General features: G+C 39.2%; 1 protein-coding gene across 1 annotated transcript in view; it reads right to left on the bottom strand.

The window, feature by feature from the left end:
- The window catches only part of Sntb1 (syntrophin, beta 1 (dystrophin-associated protein A1, 59kDa, basic component 1)), a 264,000-nt gene that overhangs the window by 112,567 nt on the left and 139,416 nt on the right, over nucleotides 1-12,017 (bottom strand). Inside the window, 1 exon segment of the mRNA XM_013032210.1 lies at nucleotides 6,097-6,313. Within this exon segment, the coding sequence (XP_012887664.1) occupies nucleotides 6,097-6,313 (217 nt within the window).

Genomic DNA, 12,017 nt, shown 5'->3' with positions numbered 1-12,017 from the left:
AGTGATAGAGCGCTAGCCTTGAGCTGAAGAGCTGAGGGACAGCGCCCAGGCCCAGAGTTCAGGCCCCACGACCGGACCCAAAAAACAAAAACAGAAATCTCAGCAATTTTAAAATCCTCTGTGGAAAAAAAAATGTCTTAGGAAATAGTCTTTACTCAATAGTTTGGAAACACGAGCTATAAATTTCTCTCTGCTGAGCACTGAATAGAGGAAAAGAGAAAAAAAAGCCACATAAACTCTTTCCCTTGCTTTCAGTAAAGAGAAGTCTCTGAAATGTATCAATATTTGCACACCATTATTATCTCTTTGTAGGAATTAGAGGATGTCAACGTTAAGCTGTGGAATCATCACGACAATCCTACATGGTCAGAATTCTTTGCTAAATTTTACATCTAATCTATCAGTCTGCTTGAGCCATCATAAAACACCTTTGACTGCTAAAGAAAAGTTAGTCACTTTTATGTCCTTACCTATCAGAAGCCGTCCCCCCCATCTTTGAAGAAGGGCTTCTAGCTTCCTAGTGTAAAATACTTCTGCAGGTTTACTCAATTCTTAGTCTAAGTCCTCATCATCTTCTAAGTGTTCAGAATCTAGAGACTTCTGAAGTCTCTGTGCTCTTGCACTGATGTCATCCTCATTAAAGAGCTTGGGACAAATGTCTTGCACAGTTTGCCCCTCCTTAGAGGAAAACTCATTTGCTAAGTCATTCATAGGGAAAAAAAACCCTCCACTTAACACACTCTGCTTCAGAGAGGTGTGATCTGGTAATCCTGAAGGATACGTGGGCATGTTCCTATAGGTGCCTTCAATGATGTCACTGCAACCACCCCCTCCACCTCTGACCTCTCACCACCTAACTTTGCTATGGTGACCAAATGGGTCAATGCTGACTGTGTTTCATTCCATTGTTAGTAGGGTATAAAGTAAACAGTGTGGCATGGAGGATGAATAAACTAGAACATTGCACCTAAGAAGAAATAGATCTGAAAATGCTGAAAGACAGAGGAGATGGCCAGGAGGAAGCCAGTGGCTGTGACGGCAAAGAGCTGAATATGAAAAACAAGGGGCAGGCAATGCAAGAGGTAGGATTTTAAAAAAATGTTCTGATCGCTGACAGCCAGTAGCAGTGAAATTGTCTTGTGGATTTGGCGCCTGCTGAGTGACCTTTTCCATAGAAAGAGTAGCAATCTTGCCCTGCTGTTCTGTGGCTGTTTCTATTTGAGAAACCGAACATTAGAAGTTTTCATGCAAACTATAAGCAGCTGTGTATCACTGACTGAGGGAATTAGCACCTAGATCAGTGGCATTTGTCATCAGTTCTCAGGTTTGGGCACTGTCGACTCCTGCCTTCTAGTATAGGTGAGTTGTGCTGGCTTCCAGGTATTGAGGGTGTAAGCAACAGCGGTAATGGTTCAGAATCCAGGCTTGGTGTCAGCCAGGTCTAGGTTGGAATCCCAGATCCACTGTTTACTTCAACTCCCAATTCTTAGCAAAGTTCACTGTCTATAAAGTGAAGGCTAGAATATGTATTATCTAAGATTGTTATTTGAATTAAATAACATTCTTGCTTAAATTCATGAATGTAGTAGAATTAGGATTCCATCTTTCACTGTTCTACCTAACATTTACATTGTTTTCATTTTTTTTTTTTTGGTTTGTTTGTGCCAGTCCTGAAGCTTGGACTCAAGGCCTTGCATTCTTTTTTTTTTTGGGAGGGGTCCGGTCGTGGGGCCTGAACTCTGGGCCTGGGCGCTGTCCCTCAGCTCCTCAGCTCAAGGCAAGCGCTCTACCACTGAGCCACCTTCCCAGCCCAAGGCCTTGCATTCTTACTAGATTTTTCTGCTCAAGGCTGGTGCTCTACCACTTGAGCCACTCCTCCACTTTTTTATTTTCTGAGGCAATATGAGTCTTGGGTTTGTCTTGGAGATAAGGGTCTTGTCTACCTTGGTAGCTTCAAACTGTGATCCTCATAACTGAGCCTTCTGAGTAGCTGGGATTATAGGCATAAGCCACCAATGCTTGGTATTATTTATTTTTAGTATATAGTTTTTATTGTAAAGATACTATACAGAGGGGTTACAGTTCCATGAGTAAGGTAATGAGTACATTTTCTATTGAGTATTGTTACCTCCTCCTTTGTTTTTCCCCTACCATCCCTTCCCTCTCCACCTCCCCAACTCCTCCCTCCCTCTCCCCTATAAGTTGTAAAGGTCGTTTTCAACATAGTGTCCTGTACATCTCGTTATTACAATGGGTCAACCTGTATCCTTATTTCAGCATTTTGTTATTTCCTTTCCCCTCCCCAAATTAGAGAAATGTATAAACAAGATGCAGGGCACTGGAATCAAATATATTGAAATAAGGTGTGATACCATGGAGGAAGACCGTACAAATTGGTATTATTTTTTAAAGATATGTTTTAAAGATAAGTTTAATCTTCCTTTAATAACCCAAGAGTTATTTTATGGAAAGTTTTTATACATTGATGAAGAAAGGCATTCTGTGGTTTTGCATTGCTACTTTCTTTGTAATTTGTAAATTTGTTACTGTATTTCAGTGCTCCACTATATATATTGGGGTGGGTGTGTATACAGACCACTGTAATTTCTTCTTGTGGATCACTCCACTTTCTTTGTCTCTTCAGATAACAGTATGACAAATCCTGCTTTCTGGTAGGAGGTATTTGCTTGAAAAAAAGTTTCAATCTTTTCACTCAGAAACTATGTTTTTCTTTGACTATGAGATGTGTTTCTTGGAGATAACAAATGGTTAGATCTTTTTTTGTGTTTTTGTTTTTTAAATCCAGTCTGTTGTTCTATGTCTTTTGACTGGGAAATGAACCTGTTGATGTTTAATATTACTATGGAGAAATATGCTCATGTTTCCTACCATTTTATTGTTTTCCTGTAGTTTGCTTCCTGCTTCGTTAAAGCAATCCTCTAGTGATTTTTATTCATTTCCATTTTTTTCCCTTTTTCCTTTGCTTGTCTTCTTCAGATAGTATACTTCCCTTTAGTATCTTTTGTAGTGCTGGTGGTTTGTGTCTATAAATTCTATTAGCTTTTGGTTATTATGGAAGATTTTAGTTTCCCCATCAATTGTGAAAATTAGCTTTGCTGGGTGTACAATTTAGGTTGGTAATTGTTGCCAACCAGAGAATGAATTATACCACTCTAGGCTCTCCTGGCATTCAAAATTTGTGTGACAAAATAAATAGTTATTCTAGTTTTCTTTCCACCATGATAAGTTCTCTATTTGATTTTACTACCTTTAAATTTAATTCCTTGATTTTAAATCCGGAGTTCTCACAATGTGTCTAGGAGTGTTTTCTCTCTGATCCTGTCTACAAGGTGCTCTGTATGCCTGTCAGGTGGGTGAGATCCACTTTCTTGAGCGTAGGGAGGCTTTCTGTTATTATTTTGTTGAATAATTCAAGGTTCTCAATGACTTCAGTTTTGAATTCTTCTCCCTTGCCTGTCTCAATTATGTGTAGATTTGATCATTTGGCTGAATGTGCAAGTTCCTGAGTGTCCCTTTGGTATGTTCTGAGTGATTTTTAATTTTCTTTCCAGTTGGATTCCTCTATCATCAAAGGATAGCATTTGTATTCCTTCTATCTTTTGTAATTTATTGGGTTTTCTCTGTGACCTAACCCATGATTAATTTTGTGTTTGTTTTCTGTGGATTTGAAACTAAAGTGTATTCTTTACTATTAGGCTACAAGATTTGTGATGAATCCCGATTACCATGTTAACGACTTTGTCTAGGGATCCTACTGCTTTGCCTTTTCTCCCCCATGTTCCCTGAGTTAAATTGACAGTGGTAAGTGTCACATTACATTTCTGTGTATTTCTTCTTGAATTATCAGCAGTTTCTGCTGTAAAGGTTGAAGCTGGGTTATTTGGGATGCCCTCATAACTACTGAATGCTTTTTTAAACTCTGGCTTTCAGTATAAATCAATCCTTTTTCAACTTATTCAAGATTTTTAGCCTGAATTCTACCTTGTCTTACATCAAGATCAAAAGCAATACTTTTTGTTAGATTTTCTTTGCCTTATATGGTTTTTTTTTTTTTGCCCGTCCCTATATAGTTCACCTTTCAAAATTACATTGTGTTGGCCATGTCTCTAGTGTTTGTGGTTTGAAGATTTTTACCTTTTGACTGGCATGCTATATATTCTGCCTAGCACATAACTAGAATTCCATAAAAATGTGTTTTCTTTTTTTTTTTCTTTTCTTTTCCTTCACCAGGGGCAATCTCCAGAGTCTCAATCTCCTTGTTACCTGTCATTTAGGACAAGTCTAGACCTGAAGTCTCCTTCTGAGCCATCTGGCTTAGTTGGATCCTCAGTTTCGATTATGCCCTGCTTGTTCTCATACCTTTTCCCAGGTGACAGACCCTGCAGATCTGCATTGGTGGTGGGAACGTTTAAACCCCATTCTCTACTGGCCTAACCCTCAGTATAAACTTTCCAACATTCCAATATTTCCAAAAATAGTCTTCAAAATATAGTTGAAAGGCAGAAAATAGGATTTTATGTGAATTTTCCCAAGTACTCCATAAAGAAACTAATTTGAATTCTGTCAAATACTACTTAGACCATTACAAAAAAAATCTGTGGTGTGGATGTACCTGAGGCCTACTCTTCTGCAGTCTCTGAACTAAATGTATTAGAATAAAGATGAACACAGGATAAGCACTCGACATATTGTGAATTCATCACGTCTAAGACCTTGACATCAAAGTCTAGGGGTGGGGGGGTAAAGACCGTCTTCATTTGGTAGATAAGAGTCTGGGGAAGAGGCAACCAAGAGTAACCAGAGTAACCAAAACACCAAATACAGACTGAGGAAATTAGCAGGAATAGGATCATGGAAGGTTTCTGCACCCTCATTCTGCCTGCACTGATTCCTGTCTTTCTACTTGCCCACCATCAAATGAACAGCCAATCCTTGTGAAGATCTAACTCACACAGGAGGGAGGGAGGGATTGGGGAGCTAGGCAGTGAGATCCTACAGCTGACTGGAGCTGAAAGGAAGCCCTAGCAACTTTCTTTGAATGAATGTATGGGGATCAGAACAACAAAAAGACAGTGAGTTAGGAGCCAAGAGTCAGCTTTCTCTCTGTCCCCTGTCTCTTTGGCTTTTCTCCATCAGTTACTCTGAACCTAGCCAAGTATTTCTTACTCAAGTGGGTTGCAGCTGTCCAACACATGTTCTAAATAAGAGCCAATAGAGCTGTTTCTATTTTTAACATTTTAATATGGATGCAAAGGTCACTAAGATTCCTTGTGTGCTGGTTCAGTTCTTCACTCTCTTGACTTCCTAGCTCTTATTTTTCTCCAAATTACATACATACATATATATGCATATATAATTAGTATCTACATATATGTGTATATTATATGTATGCAGATTGCATATGTGTATATACATAATCACGTGCACATGTGTGTGTGTGTGTGTGTGTGTGTGTTAAGATGAAGTAAAATGAGATATTTGGGTAAAAAAGGACCCTAATCATTTATTCCCTTTGGGCTAGACTTTAACTGCTATGGATTGGACAATCTACCCATCCTATGATATGCAGTGACCTTGGGAAACTGCACTCCAGGCTTGGACTAAAGCCATTCCTTTTATCTTTTAAGCATAGAGAAAGATTTGGACTAGCAAACTGCTTTAGAATGTCTCTCCTTTAATCCATCATGTTCACATCTGAGAGCCTTGAGGCTGAGACGGGCAGACTTGCTTTTTACTGATTCCCATGAACAATAAATACCGCTGTGGTATGTCTCCATCAGAGGTTCCACGTGGATGTTGTATCTGATCCTCACAACCTCATAACTGTTTCAAGTATTCCCATCAAACAGATGGTAAGACTGAGGTATGGTATTTGAGACACTTGCCCGATGTCATTGATCACCAAGACAGACATTGAGGAACTGACTGTAATTCTTCCACTCTTGCCAGACCTGTTGTCAGTATGCATATTCTTCAATCATAAACTCTCCCTTCCCTCTTTATGCTATGCTTTTGGAACCATGTAAGTGTGCAGAATGCAAGCACTGAGTGATATCGAGTTCTCTTGTTCCTTACCTGTTCTCAGGGTCAGCCAAGGTCATGCTCCGAGTGACATAGCACATTTTCAGGGGGATGTTTTTCCGGTCTCTATGGAAGGAGAATGGTTGGGATGATAGAGGGTCTGATGAGCCACCGCCTAGCCGAGGGGATTCCGGTGGAGGTGTTTCCCACCCAATCTCTGATACTGGGGATCCTTTCTTCACATAGGGTGTGGCTTCTCTCATGTACTTCACTGCAAACAAGAAGCACAATGAGAGGTATTTAAAAGCTGACTTTATGGAAAGTTTGAATGTATGTGACATAAACTTCTATTGGACAAACTCTTTTTTTTTCTTGAACTCAGGCAGGGCCTGGGCACCGTCCCTGAGCCTCCCTGTACTCAAGACTAGCACTCTACCACTTGAGCCACAGTGCCAACTTCTAGATTTTTCTGTTTATGTAGTACTAAGGCTTCATATATGGTAGGCAAGCACTCTACCACTAAGCCACATTCCCAACCCTTGGACAAACTCTTTCTAGTGAACCTCCTATTTCTGACCAAGATTGAGAATTTCTGTCCCCATCAGCATCATTATCTTAATTCTTAAATTACAGGTGCAGTTGAGTCTTAGAATTTTTTGGTACAATGTTCCGCAATTGAGAATTGCTTCTACCATTTTTTTTCCAATGGGGACAATGTCTATCTTTTTTTTCCTTTCTGGAAATTAAAAAAAATAGGGGCTGGGAAGGTGATTCAGTGGTAGAGCACTTGCCTTGCATGCTTGAGGCCCTGGGTTCGATTCCTCAGCACCACACAAGCAGAAAAAAAAAGCCGGAGGTGGTGCTGTGGCTCAAGTGGTAGAGCGCTAGCCTTGAGCTGAAGAGCTAAGGGACAGCGCCCAGGTCCAGAGTTCAGGCCCCATGACTGGACCCCCCCAAAAAATAATATTTATCTTTAAGTAGTTATAGAAAGCACTTGTCATCCAATAGAGTAACATATGAATTCAATACATCTTGATCAATATCGCCCCTTTCATCATTCTTCCCTACTGCTCACAATCCCTCCCCTTCCCTCAATTTTCTTAATTTTATAGCAAATGCACTGTATTTTATGACTGCATTCCCCATCTCCTCTTGTCATTCATCTAACTCTCTCAATGTCTAGCTTTCTGATAATAAGTCACATTCTGAGAATAAAAGGCTGAACACAAAGAGGGAAAGAATTAAAAGGCACAAATTTGGGCTATCAGTCTTATTATTTAAGGTAGATGACAGGAATACGGGAGGCACATTCATGTCTGGACTAGTGAAAAATTATAGTAGCAAAAATGTTTTTTGAGGATTAACAACTAGAAAAATAGTGGGTTAAATAGCGAATAAGGCATATTTATAATCATTAAAAAGTGAGATAGATGTAGATGCGTCCATGTAGCCAGACCCGTAGGCTCTGTTATTAGTAGAAATATAAAGTAGAAATCAGTATGTGACATGCCTAGCCCTGTTTATCTACAGTTACCTCTATGCAAACACACAAGAAAACAGACCTAAGTTTATCTGTAGTAGAAATAAAAGTCCAGATAATAAAGAAATAGGCTTTTGTTACTTATTTGCTAGTCTAATATAGACTTTCCATATTTAGCCACATGTATCTTACTTTCATAAAATTAAAAAAAATTAACTTAAAAGAGCCAAGTATAACAGATTTTTGAAATGTTTGCCTTGGTATTAAGAAGTTATTTGTCCATTTTGAATCTGAGCATTTAGTACTTTGCGTTGGAATTAAAGAGGAGATTGATTCTTGCAACATGCAATATGAATTTAAAAGTCTTTGTCCACATCACACCCTGTTCCCCGCCCCACTAGTTTGTATGTGAGGAGCAAAGTCCTTCAGAAATCCATTACTATAAATGGCAGTGGGCTGGAATGAGAGCAAACTAAGGGGGTATTTCTTCCAGGTCTTCAATGAGTCAGTTCATAGCCTCTCCCCTGTGTACAACCTGGAATCAGGTAAAGGGAGACTATAGAGATGAACAATATTTAGTTTCCATATGGGGGACTTACAGCACCAAGGATGATTGTAGTAGATGCTGCTGGTGTCTCTTCTGGATCCCCTTTCTTTTATATCCCAGCTGCTCTGTGTTGACTGAGAATGGCCCATCTCTACTCCCCTACTCTGTGGAGCTGATCTTGGCCCAACAGAGGCTACCAAGCTTTGGAGGTTGCAGAATTGCTACCTGACCCTGCAGCAGAATTGCTGCTTCTAAGATATCCACATATGGCAGAACATAAGACTAGACCACAAACTATGGCAAAAAAAAAAGTAGAATGAGCTAAGTTTTATGGTAGGAATAGAGTACCTTGAAGGAACTCATGAAAAATATAGCTCCAGGAGCATAAGTAGACAGATTAGTTCACAGTACATAATGAACAAGTCAGGTATGATCAGAGGCACATGGTATCTATGTATATTATATTGGGCAACCCAATTACATAATATCAAAATCAGCCATATTGCTACAAGGCACAGAGAAGTTATTTAGCACTGACAGATACTTTCAAAGAGAATGTTAGGTTCTAAGAGAATATAAGCACAATTAGGAGGATTGTATAGCTTTATTGTTGCCCCAAACCTGATAGCAAAGGTTACAGTTATATAAGGAGGAAGATGATTCACCATCTGGGAATCTTAAGGAAGGTTGTTATTTCTAGTTATGTAAAGAGTAGTATAGACAGACTTGAGAACAATGAAGAGAATTCAGTGGGACAGAATTAAGCTGTACAAAGACAAAATCAATAGGCCCCTTTTGAAGGGATTGATTTTTTTAAAAAAAATCTTCTAAACTGTGTCAGTAGAAGCTAGAATACTGCTTAGCTTTGTATATTGTATTTACTGATGCATAGGAAATTTAAGCATCATCTGAGATTCATTTTTAGATTTCCCCTAAATTGCATTATTTATAACTCTGTGGCTGGAGTATGAGAGGCGTGTTTCAGGAGTGAGAATCAGGGACGATTCATGGTGCAAGGATCCTATGAATTTGACTTTAAAGGATAGATAAGACTTTACAAAGCAGGAATAAGAATGACAGGGCTGGGAAGGTGGCTCAGTGGTAGAGTGCTTGCCTTGTATGCACGAGGCCCTGGGCTCAATTCCTCAGTACCACATATAAGCAGAAAAAGCCAGAAGTGGTGCTGTGGCTCAAGTGGTAGAGCGCTAGCCTCGAGCTGAAGATCTGAGGGACAGCGCCCAGACCCAGAGTTCAGACCCCCATGACCACCAACAACAAAAAACTAACAACCTCTCTTTTATATATAGTTGTATTCTGATTACTAATTTTGTTTGCAATTCCAAAGGAAAGAAAAAATAGATGTCAACCTAGCAAGGAGATAAAGATATACTTCAAACATGCGCTAACTTAATTTTGAACCAAGGTCTTTAAATATGTCTTCACATATTTAAACTTCATAATTTTCACTGAAGGCCTTGCATTATATTGCATAAGAAAATTAAGGTCTAGAGTAGAAACTCCAACATAACTATTATTTCTTGTCTATATTCCCACAAATAAAAATAAAAGTATGTTGTTACCCTTTTCAGACAGGCCTTGTAAGGGCTTTTGTACTTTGGCCCAACACTATGGACTTTATATAGGTTGTTCGTTGGAGTTAGTATTATCGTATGCATGGTGCTAGCAAGTTTATCTGTTTTTTAATTGTGAGAATACCGTACAGAGGGGTTACAATTACATGAGCAAGGTGCACGTTTATCTTACATGGATAATCTCATGGATAGTTTGATCTGCCAGCAAAAGCTTGAGAGAATTTTCTATAGATTATTTTTTAAGAGTGACCTAACATCTTGGCAAAACAAATAAACAAAAATCAGAGGATCTAGCAATAAAAACCCGAGCAGAATTAAAACATCAATAACATTTGATTCTATGGAAGAGATTAGTGAATTATAGGTTAGAAATGTATTACAACAATTCAAGATGATGGCAATTATGGAGTAGAGATAGAAAGATATGAATGATGCAAAGAGAAGGGTTTATATATGTTTATCTATAGACCTAGAAGAGTAGAGAGAATGGGAAATGCCTCAACATTCTCCTCAAGCAAACATACCAAGGAACTTTGGTTTTGCTGAACAATACCTCTGAATTTCATCATCAAGACAAATAGAAATGTGTATTTTCTTATTTGTACTTTGAATAGGTTATAGAGAATATAGAACTTATGTTTCTTCAGAGATCTTTAACTACCACTATGGTTTTCAGTAGTGTTGTGGGGAAATCTCAGCAAAATCCCTAAATGAGTCTTGAGATTTCTTGCAGAGAAACAAGTTTTCCATTTCAAAGAAACAAAAGAGGCAAGGAGATGATCACTACAGTGCTTAAGAAAGACAGCCAGGGTCCTGGGACTTCTTTTCTATGTCTGTCTGGAGTAAGGATAAGTACAACACAGCCCTGCTTATGGCCCCTTTGTTCACGACTCTGCTTCCTTCTGATTGGTGGAGAAAATGGAGAAACTTGTTCTTGTGTATAACAAAGAGAGAGAAAGAAAATCACCATCAGATTTCTCTAAGGGCAAGTGATTTCTGGTCCTGAAGAAGTAATGAGATTATGACTGTTTCATCCTGCTGGAAGAAACTCCTCGTAATTTCTGCAAGGCTTGGCTATCAGGTATAATTGTAAGTCTTTGATCCAGCATTCTCCAGTCCTCTCTGACTCCTGATTAAAGCCAGAGGCTGAGTACCTTCAGTCAGAGAGCGAGGCTGAGTACCTTCAGAGAGCGAGACTGAGGCAGCCATGAATTAGAGTTGTAAAGCAGTGGCTTTTTTCTATTTTTTTCTTTTTTTAAAATTGTGGCTCATGGGGCCTGAACCCAGGGCCTGGGTGCTGTCCTGAGTTTTTTTCACTCAAGGCTAGTGCTCTACCACTGTGAGCCACAGCCCCACTTCCAATTTTCTGGTGGTTAATTGGAGGTTAGAGTCTTACAGACTCTTATCTCTGGGCTGGTTTTGAACCATGATCTTTAGATCTCAACTTCCTGAGTAGCTAGGATCACAGGTGCCCTGCCTAGCCTTTCTTTTTCAAAAAATGATTTTTAATAATATTTATTCATTTATATGAAATAGTTGTACAAAGGTGTTTCAGTTCTGGCATTCAGGCTATAAGTACAATGCATCTTGATCAATGACTTTTCTACTCCTACCTTTCTTTCAGGCTACCATTTTTCAGAAATTGACACATTATTTCTGCTAACATTCCATTCACTGACCAGAACTTCATGGCCTATGTCCTTAGTCCCTTTTTTGGTAAGGAACTGGGGATTGAACTCAAGGTCTCTAGCTCTGTCACCTGAGTCATATACTACAGTTCTTTAGCTTTTAGTTTGTTTTTCAGATAAAGTATTGTGCTCTATTGCTAGGCAGGAATGGCCTTAGATTTAAATTCTCTTCCCTCTGTCTCCCAAGTAGCAGGATTATATACATGTACCATAATGCCTCTCTAACTTTTGCCTAAACTGATCTTGAACTGTGATTCCTAAGTAGTTGGGATTACAAGCATGCATCACCATATTTGGTTCATAGCCCTAACTCCTTCAGAGTTTCACTAGATTTTGTAATACATGACTACGAATGCATGTGTTTGAGCAACCAGTAAAGAAAAATGATGTTCTATTTATTTTGCTTAGTGTTTCTTGTGCCTTAACTTATTCGAACCTCAACAGCCAATGATAACCCATACCTTACCAAAAACACAGCAATGGGGAATTGATATGTTCCAAGTGTAGTTCTAGAAGTACAAAGCAAAGACTTGAAGGAAACACAGATTGCTTCTAGAGTCCTTACTTGTAGCTGAAGTTTGGTCCAGTCATGGGGCCTGAACTCTGGGCCTGGGCGCTGTCCCTCAGCTCCTGAGCTCAAGGCTAGTGCTCTACCACTTGAGCCACAG

This window comes from Dipodomys ordii, unplaced genomic scaffold, assembly GCF_000151885.1.
Source record: "Dipodomys ordii isolate 6190 unplaced genomic scaffold, Dord_2.0 Scaffold151, whole genome shotgun sequence".
Lineage (NCBI taxonomy): Eukaryota > Metazoa > Chordata > Mammalia > Rodentia > Heteromyidae > Dipodomys > Dipodomys ordii.
This window is presented reverse-complemented; position numbering and strand designations above follow the sequence as displayed.